The 19,316-nt window shown below is 38.4% G+C and overlaps 1 protein-coding gene and 1 pseudogene across 18 annotated transcripts in view; one reads left to right on the top strand and one right to left on the bottom strand.

The window, feature by feature from the left end:
* PLEKHA5 (pleckstrin homology domain containing A5) overlaps positions 1-19,316 on the top strand; it is a 273,478-nt gene that overhangs the window by 124,153 nt on the left and 130,009 nt on the right. For 13 of the 18 annotated variants that reach the window (XM_074194323.1, XM_074194329.1, XM_074194333.1 and 10 more), the window contains 4 exons: positions 10,876-11,341; positions 12,729-12,812; positions 18,216-18,335; positions 19,150-19,203. In XM_074194323.1, coding sequence (XP_074050424.1) covers positions 10,876-11,341; positions 12,729-12,812; positions 18,216-18,335; positions 19,150-19,203 — 724 coding nt within the window. Of the gene's footprint in view, positions 1-10,875; positions 11,342-12,728; positions 12,813-18,215; positions 19,204-19,316 lie in introns of all 18 variants that reach the window. The other 5 variants (XM_074194326.1, XM_074194340.1, XR_012470161.1 and 2 more) reach the window with 4 other exon arrangements.
* LOC141493248 (cAMP-dependent protein kinase inhibitor gamma pseudogene) lies at positions 2,235-2,661 on the bottom strand (annotated as a pseudogene).

Genomic DNA, 19,316 nt, shown 5'->3' with positions numbered 1-19,316 from the left:
ATACTACAATTCTTAGGATGTACTTATATCACCTTACCTATACCACTTCATCTGTGTAAAATTGTTTTCCAACTACTCACTAGTATTTACCTTTTTGTTGTTTCTCTTTACTCCTGTGTTTTTATTAAGTGCTGTTTTTTTTTTATCAGTGGGAAGTCTTCTACTTCATTAAAAGTTCATTTGCTGAATAATAGTTATTCTTAGTTTTTGATCTGTGCTTTTTGACTAATTATCTTTGATCTATTTTCCAAATGAGTTTTTTATATGAGATAATGTTACTATTTTCTGAGGTGTCTTCTGTTTTTTCAGTCTTGATTTTTAATGTTTTATGGTATCATTAATTCTGTTTGGTCTGTTTTAATTCTAAAAGGAATCTGTTATTTGGGTTAGATTCCTCTTAAACAATGCTGTTAATTCTCATTCCACACTCATTTTTTTCCAATTCATTCATCTGTCATTCTCAGTTCATTTATATTTTCATTTTTTTCACTCAACATCATTTCTTTTAGTAGTTGTAATTGATCTTATGGGCAAGCCATGTTTCTTTGTGGCTTTGCATGTAAGGTGTTTTGGAGTAAATTCTCCCCTTTTGGCTTTATGTCTTAGACATTGCAGATGGCCAAGCTCTTTATCTTCTTTTCTTAGTTGTTTTTCCAGGGTTCTGGACAATTTGTTCTTGGACCTGAATAGTGATCATTTCACCTCCCTCCAACTTCTTTCTTCAGAGAAAGACTGTGTTCCCAGTCTTCTTTGGACTCATCTGTGTTGGGCACTGTGGACTCTGAGTCCACCCCAGATCAATCCTGGACATCTCTGCAGCCAAAGCTCAGAGCTCTAGACCTGGAGTCTAAGCAACAGACAGACCTCTTTCACTGTTTGTGTGGAGCTTGCACTGAGTCCTTCTTCAACTCTGGGAACCCTAAGTTATCTGCAGAACTCTGAGAGCCAAGTCTGGGCCCTCTAGCCTGCCAATGCTCCATGCTTCTTGCCCTGGTTTTTGCCGGATGTGATCTTGACCTTGCTCCAACTGCAGTTTCTCTTTTGATTACCCATCTGCTATTCTCTCCAGCATTCTTGCATCATTGTAGGAGGAAGTAGGCTAGACTGTTTTAGTGTTCTCCTTGACTTTGGTTTTAGATAGTTATGCTTACCATATGAAGAAAAAAATCCGTTTATTTTTTTCTTTCTAGTATTTTTGAGTTGTTCTTTTTTTTTCAAGACAGTGGAGTTAAGTGACTTGCCCAAGGTCACACAGCTAGGTAATTATTAAGTGTCTGAGGTCAGATTTGCACTCAGGTCCTCCTGCATCCAGGGCCAGTACTCTATCCACTGTGCCACCTAGCCACCCCTCTTTCTATTGTTTTCTTTTTTTTTCCCACACAAAAGGTTTGAATTTATTTTCCAAGTGGTAGACATCAAGTATCTTTTTTAGAAAGGAGACCCAACTTAGTAAAATTGGGGAATAAGATGATTCCCTTAAGAAGAGTTTTGGAAAACTTCAGGAATCATTCCCTCTGAGCTACACAAGTCAAAGAGTTCAGATGAATTAAAACACACCTCTAATTCCCCACTGCCTCCTCTCCAGGCAGGTGTCTCACTGTCTTTTCCTCCCTCCTTACCCCTCTCCCCCCCCCCCCAAAGTGGATAATATTTCAAGTCAAAGTTTAAAGAATAAAAAGGAATGACTCCAGAGGATTTGGGAAGGATCTCTCCCTTGATTCCAAGGGTCAGAGATGAAGCAGTGAGCAGCCCTGAGGATAGGGTACTTCCTAAAGTCATCTTTTGGCTTCCTTCAGAGCCCTGCCCAGTATAGGCACTCAAGAAATTTAATAAAGTGGGTTGAATGGGCCACTGTGAGGGATGAGGCCTGATAAATTTCCCCTAAGAGAAAGTGGGAGGGGACCTGGCTTCTATCTGTCCTCCAGAGGAAGAGAGCAGGTGGTACCTCCCTATTCCCACCCCACAGGTATAAGTCAAATAAATGACATTTTGAACTGCCAATAATAGAAGAGTGGGGGAGGTCATGCCAGGCAAAACCACAGGGTTTCCCAAGGCTAGGGCAGGCCTCTTAAGGCACCTCTGGAGACTAGCCTCAGTCAGAGGTCCCTGTAACAGGGCACACCTGCTTCCAGAGAGTTCCTATGTGTGTGTTGGGGGAGGGGCAAACTTGAGGACAAGGAAAGTCTGGGGATACCCACACAGCTGCTGTGCCCAAAAGAGTTACTGAAGCGGGGGGAGTAGTCCTCAGAGAGAATGCTGCAAAGTTTGCCTCTTGGGTAGCTGCTCCTTACTTCAGACACTGCACTCTCAGGATGTGGCAGTCCCCTCATTCCCTTCAGGTCTGGTACCACCTTCCTTGTCTGATGTGCTTATCTCTGCTTGCCCTTCGGCTCCTTCCAGCGCTAGCTCCCCCATGTTCCCCGTCAGCTTCCTCACACTCACTGCCGCCGAGTCATCCTGAATGTCAGGGACAGCATTCCTACGGCCTGTTCTGTCACAGGAGATGAAGTCTGTGTATGAGGATTCAATCTCCATCATGCCTCTTGCATAGCTGAGCAGGGCTGGTTTAGTTCTCTTCTCTTCCCATCATGTCTTCAGATTTTCAGGCTGACTTACTACTATAGACAACCCCCGAAGGTGCTCAGGGTGTCCCCCGGCAGAGCCTCCCGACCCCGCGGCTCACAGCGCCGCCCACCGGCTGCCACCTGCGGCTCCGGCAGTGGGCCCGTTGCCCCCTTTTTATTGTTTTCACACAAACATGTGACCCTTCCTATCCTAGGGAGCGTCTCATTGCATTAACTTTCTTGGCTGTGCTGGTGATTCATTTGGGACAGTTACTCATGAAAAGACCCAGATCTTTTCAAGAAAAGTTATAACTTAGCCTTGTTTCTCTCCTTCCAGTCCCATCTTATGTGTTTGAAGAGTATCTCTTTCAACTTATGTATGAAATCATATTTATCTTGTAAAATTATATCTTTTTTGTTTTTGCCCAATGTTCCATCCTGTCAGATTTTTGTGCACCATAACTCCTGTCCATTGTGTTAGCTATTCCTCCCAGTTGTATGTCATCTAAACATTTAATAAGGATATTAACTGTGCCTTTATCCAAATCATTGATAAAAACTTATAACTGCATAATCTTAAGCATGTGCTCTCCTTGAAACACTATTCTGGAAACCTAACAAGTTGGCCTTAAACCATTATTGAGTCCAACCTTTCAGACAATTCTGAATCCATCTAATTGTTTCATCTTTTAAACAATAAAAGCTTGAGATAGTTCATCGCTTTGATCTTCCAATTTACTAACCCTGTCAAAAAGAAAATAGTAACTGTTATCTGTCCACTACTTTGCTAAAAGTCTTGGTAAAAAAGAAAAGTAAAAGACTCAAGGAGCTCACTCTAAAAGGAGAGACAACATTCAGACAACTATATACAAACAAAATAGGTAGGTTCAGAGAGAAGGCAGTAAAATCATTGAGATTAGGTTACAAAAATTTATAGTGGATCCATTCAGTTCTGTTTTCTGATTCTTCCCAGGTTTGTTCCAATGAATCAGGAGTGAAAGGTTCAAGATGGTGAGAAAATATTGAGAACTAAAATACAGAAGGGCAAGATTAGTGATATAATGGCAAGAGATCCCAAAGAAAAGCACAATTATAGAATTGAACTGGTTCTCTGAAGTGTCAAAATTAGGGAAGAAAATGTAGCTCAGGATGAGTGCCTGGGGAAGAACTAGAAGGGGTCAAGAGCCTGGAGTCATGATGGTAACCAAGAACTGGAATTGGGATTGCAACACAGACAAAAAGGCGTAATGACAGCAGATTGTGACCCAAGAGAGGATTTTATGAGAGTTCATGAATATAGAAGTGGGGCATTTGGGGGGGGGGCAACAAAATCAAGTTCTTGACCATCTCTTTGTATCTTAGATGAGGTGGACAAATAGGAAATGAGGGATTTGAGGGACTGTGAGGTATGGGTGTTTGAGAAAGGAATACTAGGTATATAAAGGCAGGAGAGATACACTTGCACCAAGCTTTGAACTTATTGAGAAAAGGGGTGTCCTGGAGGCTGGCCAACAGGTAGCCACCAGAATTCTGATTGGGGGATAAGTGCAAATTGAATGAACCCAAAGCAAGAAGAGATTCCCAAGTGATAATGGCAAAAAATGAGTTTGAAGATTTTACTTTGAGTTTTACAATTTTTCCCTAATCTTACTTCCTTCCCCCCACCCCCCACAGAAGGCAGTTTGCCAGTCGTTACGTTGTTTCCGTGGTATGCATTGATCCAAATTGAATGTGATGAGAGAGAAATCATATCCTTAAGGAAGAAACATAAAGTATAAGGGATAGCTAGATCAGACAATGAGATAACTGTTTTGTTTCTAAATTAAAGGTAATAATAGTCCTTGGTCTTTGTTCAAACTCCACAGTTCTTTCTCCGGATACAGATGGTACTCTCCATTGCAGAGAGCCCCAAATTGTCCCTGATTGTGGCACTGATGGAATGAGTGAGTCCATCAAGTTTGATCATCATCCCCATGTTGCTGTTAGGGTGTACAGTGTTTTTGTGGTTCTGCTCATCTCACTCAGCATCAGTTCATGCAAATCCCTCCAGGCTTCCCTGAATTCCCATCCCTCCTGGTTTCTAATAGAACAATAGTGTTCCATGACATACATATACCACAGTTTGCTAAGCCATTTCCCCAATTGAAGGACATTTATTTGATTTCCAATTCTTTGCCACCATAAACAGGGCTGCTATGAATATTTTTGTACAAGTGATGTTTTACCCTTTTTCATCATCTCTTCAGGGTATAGACCCAATAGTTGGTATTGCTGGATCAAAGGGTATGCACATTTTTGTTGCCCTTTGGGCATAGGCCCAAATTGCTCTCCAGAAAGGTTGGATGAGTTCACAGCTCCACCATCAATGTAATAGTGTCCCAGATTTCCCACAACCCTTCCAACAATGATCATTATCCTTTCTGGTCATATTGGCCAGTCTGAGGGGTGTGAGGTGGTATCTCAGAGAAGCTTTAATTTGAATTTCTCTAATAATGATTTAGAGCAATTTTTCATATGACTGTGGATTGAAAAGATGAGTTTGTAAGTGGAAAGGAATAGTGTCACTCCCCAACCAGAGAATCAGAGCAGAGTGAGTGAAAGGGTTAGAAAGGATAGGGGTGGCTAGGTGGCATAGTGGATAAAGCACTGGCCCTGGAGTCAGGAGTACCTGGGTTCAAATCCAGTCTCAGACACTTAATAATTACTTAGTTGTGTGGCCTTGGGCAAGCCACTTAACCCCATTTGCCTTGAAAAAAAACCTTAAAAAAAAGAGAAAAAAAAGAAAGGATGGCCAGAGTGGCAGCATCCTAAAGAGGGAACTGGTCTGAATGAGAGCCTGAATATGACAGGAGTGGGAAAGGAAAAGATTTAAGAAGGAAGCAAGTTTTATCAGGGAACAAACATTATAGAAAATATAGTAGCAGAATCAGAGTTTTAGAGGAATACTAGGGAGATTAAGTCAGGGAGGAATGGGAATTAGAGAGTGGGCAGTAAGGGGTAGTGGTGAATAGCTTTTGAACATTTTTGAGTTCAGGATCATTGGGATTGGGTAGGTAAATGGTAGAAGTATGTTAACTATTGGGGCGGGGTTGGAGAAGGGGAATGATTTTTGCAAGGCAATGGGGTTAAGTGACTTACCCAAGGTTGGATTTGGACTCATGTCCTCCTGACTCCAGGGCAGGTGCTCTTTCCATCAACCACCTAGCTGATCCCCATGTATGTTAACTATTGTTGAAGAGGATAAGGAATATCCTTCAGGTGACTCTATGCCATAAATAAATTAGTATGATTAAAATACAAAATACAATTAAAATTTTAATTCAACTTAGAAGAAAAGTTCTCTAGTCTGTTAGAAGACAATTCTCTAGTCTTTACTACCTGCCCTGTTGCTCTACTCTTCAAGTCCCTGGGCACTATCTTATAACCTATTAGAAGGAGCCCTGGTATTGACCATCTTTTCCACTGTTGCATTTTTAGAATTTAAGCATCTTTCCATCTCCCCTGCAGCTGAACTCTTCTCTGCAGAGTATCTCTTTAATTGGAGTGTGAAATCCATGAGTAGAGACTATCTCATTTTTTTCTACTTGTATTCTGAGCATTTAGCACATAGTAATGCTTTTTTATTCATTCATTCCTTAAGACCATATTGATAACTTTCTCAGGGATCATTTTATTGTTTTATAACTTTTCTGCGTCTGATTTCTTCTAATGATCTTATGATTTTGCACATATTTTTGTTCCACAACTGTCAATTCACATTGCAGCCAGTCTCAAATTGAATAGGATTAAAAAAGATATCTGCTCCAAAATTACACTTGAAGCTAGCAAGTTGAGAGTTGTCCTTTTTTGTTTTTAAACTATAATTTTAATTTATATTACTTTGATGTTTCATCAGGCATAACATTTTCACAAGGCTTTTTGGGGACTGCAGTCATAGATTAACAACATTCAGTAATGATCTTTCTCAATAAAAGTTTGCTCACATTCCTGCCTTTGTGTTTCTGGCATCTACTTTACTATAAAATAGAAGAGACATGTGACTACCAGAAAACAAATTTGATTTTCAGCAAGTAATAGTGCATTGTGATTTCTTAATACACTAGAATGGAGGAAATCAATGGAAATACATGAGTCCAAGCCTAACATTTTTTTTAATTTAATATTTATTCTCATTTTGTACAAATAATGTTTTTTATACATTAATAAAATATTCCTGTTTAAGAGTAAACAAAAAATATAGATTCACTTGAGCGATAAAGGGGAGAGAAAAAAATTAAAATAAAAAATAATTGTAATAATTGTAGGTATGGCTAGGTGGCACAGTGGATGGAGCACCAGCCCTGGAGCCAGGAGCACCAGAGCCCATATCCAGCCCCATACACCCAACTGTGTGACATGCAAGCCACCCCAACCCCACTTCCCTGCAAAAACCGAAAAAAAGAAAATAAATAAGACCCAAAATAAAATAAAATAAAATAGTAATAATAGTAGGGGTGGCTAGGTGGCAGACAGAGCACTGGCCCCTGAGCCAGGAGCACCCAGGTCCAAATCCGGCCTCAGATACCCAACGCTCACCCTGCATTGCAGCCCCAGGCAGACCACCCATCCCCATTTGCCTGCACCCCCACCCAAAAAAATAATAATAAAAAATGTGCTTTAGTTTGTGTTCCAACACCAACAACTCTGTCATGGGTGGATCACACACATTCTTTATGATAAGTCCATCGCAAAAGTTACTTCCATATTTTTCTACCATTGCTATTGCTGATTGCAGCTCCCTCCTTTCATATTTCTCCACTACCATGTACTATATTTTCTCTCTCCTTTCACTCTGACTCTGCTGTAGGGTAGCTGAGTGGCGCAGCAGACAGATCCTTGGTCCTGGGGCCAAGAGGCCCCGAGCCCCCATACCACCCCTTAGGCCCAGCATCCACCTGGCCCTGTGGTCCTGGACAGGCCATCCAATCCCACCCCCTTGCAAGAAGTTAAAAAGAAAATGTGTTATGTCTGACCACTCTCCCCCCATGGTCCATCCTCTCCTCCATCATTCACATCCCCACCCCTTACCCTGCCCCCCCTTCTTAATCCAGATGTCTATACCCCATTGAGTGTGTGTGTGTGTGTGTGTGTGTGTGTGTGTGTGTGTGTGTATACTGTTTCCTCTCCTAGCCATCTCTGATGAGAGCAAAGATTCCCTCATTCCCCCTTGCCTTCACCCCTTCCATATCATTGCAATAGCTCATTGTAATAAACATCTTATTATATGAAATATCTTGGCCTATTCCCCCTCCCCTTTTTCTTTCTCCCATTACATTTCCCTTTTTTCTATTGACTCCATTTTTACATCATATTTTATCTTCAAATTCAGCTTTCTCCTGTGCTTCATCTAGAAAAGCTCCTTCTATGGGGCAGCTAGGTGGCATAGTGGATAAAGCACTGACCTTGGAGTCAGGAGTACCTGGGTTCAAATCTAGTCTCAGACACTTAATAATTACCTAGCTGTGTGGCCTTGGGCAAGCCACTTAACCCCATTTGCCTTGCAAAAAAAAAAAACCTAAAAAAAAAGCTCCTTCTTCTACTTGCTCTGTTAATTGAGAAGGTTCATATGAGTATTATCAGTGTCATTTTTCTATACAAGAATACATGTAATTCATCATCAAGTACCTCATATTTTCCCCTTCTCCTCCACTGTCTATGCTTCACCCAAGTCCTGTATCTGAAGATCAAACCTTCTGTTCAGCTCTGGCCATTCCAGCAGGAACATTTGAAATTCCCCTGGTTCATTGAAAGTCCATCATTTTCCCTGGAAGAGGATATTCATTTTTGCTGGGTAGTGGACTCTCAGTTGCATTCCTAAGCTCTTTTGCTTTCCGGTATATTATATTCCAAGTCCTACGAGCTTTTAATGTGGTTACTGCTAAGTCCTGTGAGATCCTGATTGCAGCTCCGTGGTATTTGAATTGTGTCCTTCTGGCTGCTTGTAATATTTTCTCTTTGACTTGGGAGTTCTGGAATTTGGCTATAATATTCCTGGGGGTTGGTTTTATGGGATCTCTTTCTTCGGGGGGATAGGTGGATTCTCTCCATTTCTATTTTGCTCTCTGCTTCTAGGATATTAGGGCAATTTTCCTGTAGTAATTCTTGGAAAATGATGTCAAGGCTCTTTTCCTGATCATGACTTCCAGGTATTCCAGTAATTTTTAAATTATCTTTCCTAAATCTGTTTTCCATATCAGTTGTTTTTTCAGTAAGATTTTCTTCTAATTTTTCATTCTTTTGGTTTTGAAGTATTGAGTCCTGATTTCTCGTAAATTCATCAATCTCCCTGAGTTCTATTCTTTGTCTGAAGGATTTGTTCTCCTCAGAGAGTTTTCTTATCTCTTTTTCCATCCGGCCAATTTTTCTTTTAAAGCATTCTTCTCCTCAATAACTGTTTGAACTGTTTTATCCATTTGACCTAAGCTGGTTTTTAGCTTGCTATTTTCTTCAGCATTTTTTTGGATTTCCTTGACTAAGCTGCTGACTTCATTTTCATGTTTTTCCTGCATCTCTCTCATTTCTTTTCCCAGTTTTTATTCTAACTCCCTCGTTTGATTTTCAAAGTCTTTTTTGAATTCTGTCATAGCCTGAGCCCAATTTCTGTTTTTCTTGGAGTCTTTAGATGCAGGAGCTTGTGCTTCCTCATCTTCACACTGAGTGTTTTGATATTTCTTGGGCTCATGTGCAAAATATTTCTCAATGGTGTTCCTGTTTTTTCTCTACTTGCTCATTTTCCCAGCCTAAGCCTGTTTGGGGGCTGCTTCCTGAGCTTTTGGGACACTCCCACAAGGGTCTCAGTGTGTGAGGCTCTGTCCTCCCTCCTGGTCTGTGAATGACCATAAGCGCCCCCCTCTGCCACGGGGCTGAGGTGGGGGGGCATGCTCTTCTATGGGGTTGCCTAGACTGCGATCAGAGTCTGAATCTGGTCAGAGCCCCCGAGTCCTGTTCCAGGGGCAGAGGACAGAGCTTGGCAGTCTCTCTCTTCTCCCCCCTCCCTCAGCTCAATGGGCTCATGCCCTGGGGGCTCCTGCTTACGGGCTCCTCCTGCCTCTGTTTTCTGGATCTGGACAGCCTTGGCCATGCTGCTGGCTGTGTGCCCTGAGGGCTGGGCTTCACTTGCTCCTCTGGCAGAGGTCTGTCCCCCCCAGCTGTTCCCCCAAGTTGTGTTAGTTTGGGTGCTCCCAGGGGCATAGGTCAGGAAACTCCTTGCTGCTGTGAGCCGCAGCTGCCAGCACCCTGGGGCTGCCTCCGAGAGGCTGAAGTTCTTTCGCTGTGGTGGGCCACCCCTCTGGCGGCCGCCCCTCCAACCCCAGGGAGCAGAGCCTTTCTGCTGTTTTCCAGGTTACCTTGAGTAGGAGAACTGCTTTACTGGCTCCCTCCGTGCGTTCTGTCTCTTGAAAATTTAGTTAGAGTCCTTAGTTTATAAGTTTTATGAGAGAGCGCCTGAGAGAGAATCCTCTCTTGTCGCCATCTTGGCTCCGCCCCCCCAGCCTAACATTTTTAAAACTTTTCCATGCACATTTGTGTATGTGTGAGATGTCACTTTATCAAGTCATCGTTATTTAGAAAAATTGGATCATTATTGTCATTTAACCAATCCCTCAGGGCTTTAAGCACCTTTCTAAGACTCTTAAACTTCAAAGCAGGTTCTGACCTGCATTTATCACTTGGCAAGGAATTCTTTATACTAATTTATACTTATTCTTTATACTAATGAAATTGTACATTTAGTTCTCATCCCTAATTTTATAAGTAGTGTACTTTATAGTCATGCTAAACTTAACTTTTCATTAGTGAGGGGAACTGGAAGCACTGGGATCCTTGGGACAAAATGACCATTGGCTCCTGATAATTCATAATGGGCATTTAAGCCAGGCACTTGCATCCTATAATGTAGCAGAAAAAAGATTAAGCAGGAGCCTGGTGTCCTGATCAAATGTTTTTAACCTTTGTGGATAAATTTCAGCGGTAGGAAAGAGAAGAAATAGATGTTGTAATTGTCTATATTGTAAAAAACAAAACTCATCCATAAGATTATTTTAAGACTTTTTTAAATGTTATTTGTAGTTCTAGATGAATCAAAGAAGTTATGGGATATTTCTTAGTGAAGTAAAATGTATTGTTAGTTGTAGTTTAAAATTTTCTTTTTCTGATACTTCAGTTTTATGACAGTCCTTTTTCTAGTAACAGAGTTGAAGTTTTCTGAATAAATATTAATGCATTCCAATTTATAGATTGTCTATTTCATTCTCAAATTTAAATTATTTTTCAGTGTGCTATCTTACCAGACATTACCAAGAAATATGCCAAGTCACAGAGCCCATGTTGTCCCTCGCTATCCTGAAGGCTACAGAACTCTCCCAAGAAATAGCAAGACAAGACCTGAAAGCATGTGCAGCATCACCCCATCAACTCATGACAGGATAGCGGGACAACCAGCAGAAGAAAAACGGAGATCCATGAGAGATGACACAATGTGGCAGCTCTATGAATGGCAACAGCGTCAGTTCTACAATAAGCAAAGTACTCTCACAAGGCAGGGCACTTTAAGCAGCCCCAAAACTATGATTAATATTTCTGACCAAGCAATGCACTCTATTCCCACATCACCTTCCCATGGTTCAATAGCTGCTTATCAGGGATACTCTCCTCAACGGACTTATAGATCAGAAGTCTCTTCACCGATACAGAGAGGAGATATAACAGTGGATCGCAGGCACAGAGCACATCACCCTAAGGTAAAATATTCACTAACTGATATATGCTTATATATACATATCTGTCCTCACTTGCTTTTGTTAAAGTCCAGGTGATAAAAGTTTAAGAGAAAACTTTTTTAAAAGTTTCCTGATCAGTATCAAAAGTCAAAATTTCCTAGGATCCCAAAAAAGACTCTTTGGAGAATGAGTGTTTCATATTCTTCTCTAAGCATTACTGTGTGAGTCATTGACCTCACAGAAAGATGTCTTAGAGAGAATCTTCATCAGTCATGATTGTAATTTGCAGATTTCCATAGTTGCCCTCTCCAGGTTTTCTTCTCCCACCTTTTCTTTGACTGGTGTGTCACCACAGTAAATAATAGTGAGACATATCCTCTTTCCTGAGAGTTCAGTTGTTTCTTATTATGTGGATATAGTCACCTGGGCACATTCCAGTTTGTGGATGAGGTCCCTGTTAAAATTATGACATCCAAATGTCGGCAAGAGGTGTCAGATAAAAGTGGAAATGGTCAATATCCACAGAGTTTATAGTGATTGATCTCCAGTTATTGATCACATTGAATGTTGAAATATATGGGTTTCATGAATACATGAAAATATTACTGTCAACATAAACATTTGCTTTCTAACCAAAGTTGTGTATTTTTGCTTCAGTTAGTCTTCTAAGAGCTAAAAGCCACAATAGCGCTTCTTTATTTTATAAATGTATGCATACCACAAGTCAGATTAGGCTCCACAAAGCAGTCTCCCCTAACCCAAGTGATAGTCAGAATTTCACTGTTTTAAAAAATACTTAATTCTGATTTTGATTTGTCTTTGCCAGTTTTGCCTTTAAACATTTTCTTGTTTTCTTATCTAAATTTTTTTTAAATGGCTCCCAGAAGATTTCATAATATTTTCACATTTCATTCTCTCATATTTTTATTAATAAATTTTTCTTTCATAAAGTCAGTTATTTTTCTCTTAGGTTGAATCATGTCAAATGAGGTTAATCTGCTCCAAGTTTTTATATCATATCATAGCTCTCCATGCTCTTTACACTACTAAGCAGAACTTAACTGTCTGGTGTTTCAGCAGCCTGTATGAGATGAATTAGTGGTTTCTGTCCAGTTCCCAGCAGACTAAATGTCTGCACCAAAAATCCCACCAAACCATAATCCTTGTACTAAATAAAAGTGGTAGAATTAGCTTGTATTGAACATCTGTGTTTTAAATTAGCAAAAGTTAACTTAGTATCTGGTTCCTTTCACTAGCGCTATGAGTAATTAAAAATGTTTTTATAGTGTAACTCTACTTAATATTTTGAGTAACTGACCTTGACACCCTCTTTGCTCCCCTTTCTCCTAAAAAAAACCACACGTACACAACTCAACACAGGGGTTATATTGTTCCTTTATTTCTCTAGCATGTTTTTGTACCTGATCGAAGGTCGATGCCAGCAGGCTTGACTTTACAGCCAGTTAATCCCCAAAGCCTCCAAGGCAAGACGGTGAGCTGAAATTTTTTAGCATATCATATTTTTACCTAAGAATGATATGTAACAACAAAAGTGCAGATGGCATTAATTTTGCTTTTTAAAATTCCTTTTCATTCATAGAGATGTATTGCAACAAAAATAGTTATTTCTTCTAGAGAAGCATTGTAAATTAATTTGAATAATGAATTATATTGTCACATGTTGGATAATATTTTGAGTATATGACTACGAAACTGGAATTCAGGATATTCATATTTAAATATCTAGGTATATGGTCTTCAGTAATCATTAACTACATATTAACTACTATTAGATTGATTTTATTACCTTTAAAGACATAAAGGTAGTAAGACAGATTCCAGATGCCAAAAATAAGAGATAAGTATTACTACTTGTTATAGTATTTCCCATCATATTATATAAATTATATGAATTATGCTTGTATATTTTGTATAAATTTGTATTATGGAATTGTAATTTGGGGGGGTTAGGATTTCCAGAGAGATTTGTGATTTGATTGAGGAAACTATCAACATATATCAGCAACTGCTCTCTCCTTTGTAGTTTTAGAGTGAAGGTTGCTTTGGACACTGAGAGATTAAGTGACTTGCCCAGGAGCCACACACCTGATAATGAGTTAGAAATGGAATTTCAACCCAAATTTTACTGACTCTGGGGGCTGCTCTCTGTCCACTATAAAACTGTGCTTTCCTCAGAAATGAAATACTTTAGAAAAATGTGTCCTGTGTTTATTTCGTAAAGGCTATGCATTGTCAATGAGCAAGATTTAAACAATGTACAAAATCTAAGCATAACTCAATACATTAATTTAGGAATGGGGAATTTTTACAAATATATATATATATATAATTATTTCTTTTATATATAATACATATTATATATCATGTAACTTTGGGATTGTGGGTAGATTATTGACTTTAGAATAAATGGACAACTAAGTGACTCAGTGGATAGAACACTGAACCAAGAGTCGGGGAGACCTGACTTCAAGTCTGATGGTGGCATCAGACACTTTTTACCCTGAGCACATTGGTTAACCCCATCTGCTTCAGCTTCTCTAAATGGGGATAGCATCTACCTCCCAAGATTGTGGTGAGGGCTTTGTTATTATTATTGAATTCAAATCCTACCTCTGATACTTAGATAGACTTATTTACTGTCTGCTGGGCCAATTTCTGACAAAAATCATATTAATTAATTTTGAAAGTAAAAAGTACCAGCTACCAGCCTTGGAGTTGAGAATATCTGAGCTCAAATCTGGCTTCAAAAGACACTTATTAGCTATGTGACCCTAAGCAAGTCACTTAACTGACTGCCTCCAAAAAAAAAAGTAAAGAGCCATGAAAAATTTTAAAGTCTCTAAAAACGGATATATGTATCATATGTTTATCTTCATATTATCCCTAATTTTCTCCACTCACAACCAAAATGTGTGGGGGTTTTTGGTTTTTTGGTTTTTTTAGGTTTTTGCAAGGTTAAGTGGTTTACCCAAGGCCACACAGCTAGGTAATTATTAAGTGTCTGAGGCCAGATTTGAACTCAGGTACGCCTGACTCCAGGGCCGGTGCTCTATCCACTGCACCACCTAGCTGCCCTGAAAATGTGTGTTTTAGGAGCATTAATATTCAAAATATGTTGCTTTCTTTGAAAATGTGAATTTTTTGCTAGTTGTCAGTAACAATTTTAGTCAAAAATGAATGTATTTTTTCATTTAAATTCCTTTTCCACTAGCTTTTTATCTCTACTTTTTAATGCTTTACTCAACAAATTAAATTTTAAGTTGTTTAATGTTTTACATGCCAAGTAAAAAAGCATTTTATCTCTCATAATTAATAGAAGCATCTTTTTTTTTTTAGTTAAGTTTGAAGGAACCTTGAGATTATCTTGTTTAATTTCCTCAGTTTAAAGATAAGGCAGGGGACAGCTAGGTGGCGCAGTGGATAAAGCACCGGCCCTGGAGTCAGGAGTACCTGGGTTCAAATCCAGGCTCAGACAGTTAATAATTACCTAGCTATGTGGCCTTGGGCAAGCCACTTAACCCCTTTTGCCTTGCAAAAACCTAAAAAAAAAAAGATAAGGCAACTGAGTCCTTCCTACAAAGCTTGAAGTTCCATGTCTAGATAGTGATTACATGGGCGTGGCTAGGTGGTGCAGTGGCTAAAGCACTGGCCCTGGAGTCAGAAGTACCTGGGTTCAAATCAGGTCTAATAATTACCTAGCTGTGTGGCCTTGGGCAAGCCACTTAACCCCATTTGCCTTGCAAAAAAAAAAAAAGATATACACTATAGATAGTGATTACAATCAGGACTAAAACCCAATCTCTTGAGACCTAGTCTCATCCTCACTGTCTTGATAAAAACCCTATTCATGGTTAGTCCAGTAATGAGTGCAAGGTTATATGTATCAACTTCGTAAGGAAGGATGGGAGGAGAGGGAGGTCATGTTCAAGAGTAATCAAAGGACCCTTATAAATGATGGTGTTAAAAATAGCATGTCAGACTATCCTGCCTTTATCTAAAGCTTTCCAGTGTTGCTCGAAGAATTCTTTACTCTTTGATTTGCCATCTTTCCTGCTGTAAATACTCTGATAACCTAATTTTGAATGCTGTTCCTAATATTTATTTTTTGTGTAAGCTTATTTCTTGAGCCTCATTGTCTTCCTTTCTGAATGCTCTTGATGGACCCTCTGTTTTTCAATTCTGTTATTTTTTTTCCTTCTCTTGATAAAGTATTTCCCTTTTTCCCCCCTACTTTATCCATTTATTGAAGTTAATGCTTCTTGCTCCCTCTGGTGTGCATTTAAGATAAAATGATTTAGCACCAATTGTTTCTCTAATAAGAATCACTTTTGGAATTGACTTGAATGTTCTTATTTAATTAAATTTTGTATGAGGGTAGACTTTTCATTGAAGTTTGTTTTTCATCTTCTCAGCTGAACAGAGTGTTCCTCACATGTCTAATTCTCTTCCCTTCTGATTCCAAAATTATTTACTGACCCCTTTCCTTTTTTCTTTTCCTTAAATTCTGATTGAATATAAGAATCTCATGTTCTTCCTTACTTATTTCCTCATTGGCTTGATCTTCATGACCTGTAGATTATCCTAAGATATAAAAGGTTCCAAGGGTTCTTGGGACATTCTTTTGGAATTCTGTAGATTGGATGAATATTTGAAGGAATACATTGATTCAGAAGGGTATATATATATTTTTAAGCAACTAAAGCTCAAAACTGTTCCCTTGATACATTATTAAAGCTTAAAACTACACCAAGACTTTGGGGGCTCCATATATAAATACGTGTGTGTGTGTGTGTGTGTGTGTGTGTGTGTGTGTGTATGAAAAAGATCATGCTTGATCTCAGAAATGAAAATAGGACCCTAAAATGGAAAATTCTCTGCTGCTGCTGAAAACCAAGTATATTCTATGAAATTTTTCAGTTTGTTTTTTCAAAATACAAAAGTACCCTATGGTAAGAGAAAATGTTCTTTCTTGGTTCTTCCCTAGTTTTTTATTAACCCACAGTATAGCTTGAGAATCACTAAGTGAGGGGCGGCTAGGTGGCACAGTGAATAGAGCACTGGCCTTGGAGTCAGGAGTACCTGGGTTCAAATGTGAACCTCAGACACTTAATAATTACCTAGCCATGTGGCCTTGGGCAAGCCACTTAACCCCATTGCCTTGAAAAATCTAAAAAAAAAAGAAAAAGAAAGAGAATCACTAAGTGACAATCATTATCCTACACACAATTGCCAAGTCTTTAAAACCTTCTTGAGAATAGTCCCATGGGAACTCCTGGTAAAATATTGCATCTCCATATATATGAAGAGAAGTATACTTATTCTTTTACATAAAGACAAGGAGATCCTATGTTTTCTGCGTGTGTACATGATGACATACATACATGCACTGACAGTTTCAGTCAGTGAAGGGCAGTCTTCACTTTAAAGATCATTGGAATGTTAATTTTGGAAAACATAGTGAAAGAATTCATCAAGGATATTAAAAAATATAACTAGGAAATAATTTGTAGATCTAAGTTGTTTTTAATCAAATCAAAATCTTTCCCTTAAAATGTTAAATCTCAATTTTATCTTGTCATTTGTCTTCCTTTCTATAAAGTATTTTTTTTGTCACTTAAGAACTTTTCGATTATCAGAAACATTTTGGTATTATGTTTCTTCATAGGATCAGTCTTAGAACTTAATGGGACCTCAAAGATATGTTTATTTAGTCTAGCTCTCTCAGTTTTACAAATAAAGAAGTTGTAAAGCCCATGACTTATTTTTTTTTTGCAAGGCAATGGGGTTAAATGGCTTGCCCAAGGCCACATGGCTAGGTAATTATGAAGAGTGTCTGAGGCCGAATTTGAACTCAGGTACTCCTGCCTCTAGGGCTGGTGTTCTATCCACTGCGCCACCTAGCTGCCCCCAACTTATTTTTTTTATATTTATATTTTATTTTATTTTATTTTGACTTTTCCCTTAATCTTGCTTTCCTCTTCCCCCAAGAAGGCATTCTGTTAGTCTTTACATTGTTTCCATAGTATATATTGATCTAAGTTGAATGTGATGAGAGAGAGAGATTGATCATATCCTTAAGGAAGAAAAATAAAGTATTATACCTGATTGTTGCACCAATGGAATGAGCAAGTCCATCAAAGTTGGTCATCACCCCCATGTTGCTGTTAGGGTATGCAATATTCCTCTGGTTCTGCTCATTTCACTCAGTGTCAGTCCATGCAAATCTTTCCAGGCTTCCCTGAATTCCCATCCCTCCTGGCTTCTAATAGAATAGTGTTCCGTCACATACAAATACCAAATTTTTTAAGCCATTCTCCAATTGAAGGACATTTACATTAATTTCCAATTCTTTGCCAGCACAGAGCTGCTATGAATATTTTTGTACAAAGGCCCGTGACTTCTAAATGATTTTACCAAAGTCACACAGACAGTTCCAAACCAAGGGCTTTAATTTAGTGTTCCTTCCACTGAACTAGACGCTGTCTTACAGGGAATCTTTAATAGAGTGAACTAAGATTTCTATATTCAGCTCAGTGCCATCCTTACTGTAAGTCTGTAGTTTTCATTATATGCCTGTATTTTCTTAACCTTTGTACATAGTCTATGTATTGTTCAAAATATTCTCTTCATTGGTTTTATGGATATAGTTTCTGATGATATTTTTTAATTTCAAAAATAATGCTATTTCTATTTATTATTTCTTTAGATATATATGCATTTAAGTAAGACTTCTATTATCTAGGTGCTATGATTGCTGTTTCAGCTTGTTGGCCACCAAAGGAAACTTGCCAAGAAATCTTGGTATAAATAACTGTCATTTAAAACAATAATTAATGTTTTCCACTATTTGGATTCTTAAATTACACTCCTTCAGCCAGAGGAGCTCACACTGCTGCTAATAAAGCTGAGAAGGCAGCAAGCTGAACTGAGTAGTATCCGGGAAAATACATTAGCACAGCTCATGCAACTCAAACTTGAGGCCCACTGTCCAAAGGTCAGCTATGAAGTAATTTATGTGTGTCACCTATCCTCATCACTAATTTTGAACCACTTATTAATCACAGTTTCTACATTACCATTGTTGCAAAACATAATACGTTCATTGCGTTAAACATATCATATCCTGCTATTAACCTTTTGAGCTCTGAGCCCAGTTGATTTATTGTTATACCAAAACAAAATGCAATTAGGATACAAATCAGACTTTCAAAAATAACATTCAATAATAGACTTGATAGATGTACTATTTTATATCCAAATCTAATTTTTCAAAGGAGAAGTACTACAAGTGATTAGAAAGGAAAATTTTGAGTAAAAAAAAATTCTTAAATAGTACCTTCTATTTCATCTTTCCACTTCAGGGTATAAATTATTTTTTTTATCAAAAATAAATTATTATGTGGCTAAATTCTCAAAGGGTTCATAGCCTTTTCCTTTGATTTAAGAAAAGTCATGGACATTATTCACTATTGTGTATGTTTTAAGAAGTAATGCATTTCAGAAAAGAATTTACACTTGTCAGTTGAAACTTAAAACTTAAAGCTAACATTATTAATCAGACATATTTAACACTTTTCTTGTTCAATTTCTGTTTATTTAATAATTTGTGATTTTAATCATTATAAATTGCATGTCACATCTTGCACATTATACAATATACTTGGAAATGTGTATGTAAATGATGATGTCTGTGGTTTCATTTAAAAAGTAAACTAGTCATTTTCCTGTTTTCAAAAATTGAACTTTTTATGACTCCTGTCCTGACCTTCTGTCCCTGTCCTTTTTTCTGCTTGACTGGCATCTACTAGAATGAGATTCTTTCACATCATCTTCAAAAGAACACCCTATACTTGGATCATCAGGTGGGATTTCTGGAATTTTCTTTTTTATGAGTACTTAGCAAATTTTAAATGTAGGGTATATTTTTAGAAACATTTTAGGATTTAAAATAGTACTCAAAGCCATGAATCTCAAC

Source organism: Macrotis lagotis, chromosome 7, assembly GCF_037893015.1.
Source record: "Macrotis lagotis isolate mMagLag1 chromosome 7, bilby.v1.9.chrom.fasta, whole genome shotgun sequence".
NCBI lineage: Eukaryota > Metazoa > Chordata > Mammalia > Peramelemorphia > Peramelidae > Macrotis > Macrotis lagotis.
This window is presented reverse-complemented; position numbering and strand designations above follow the sequence as displayed.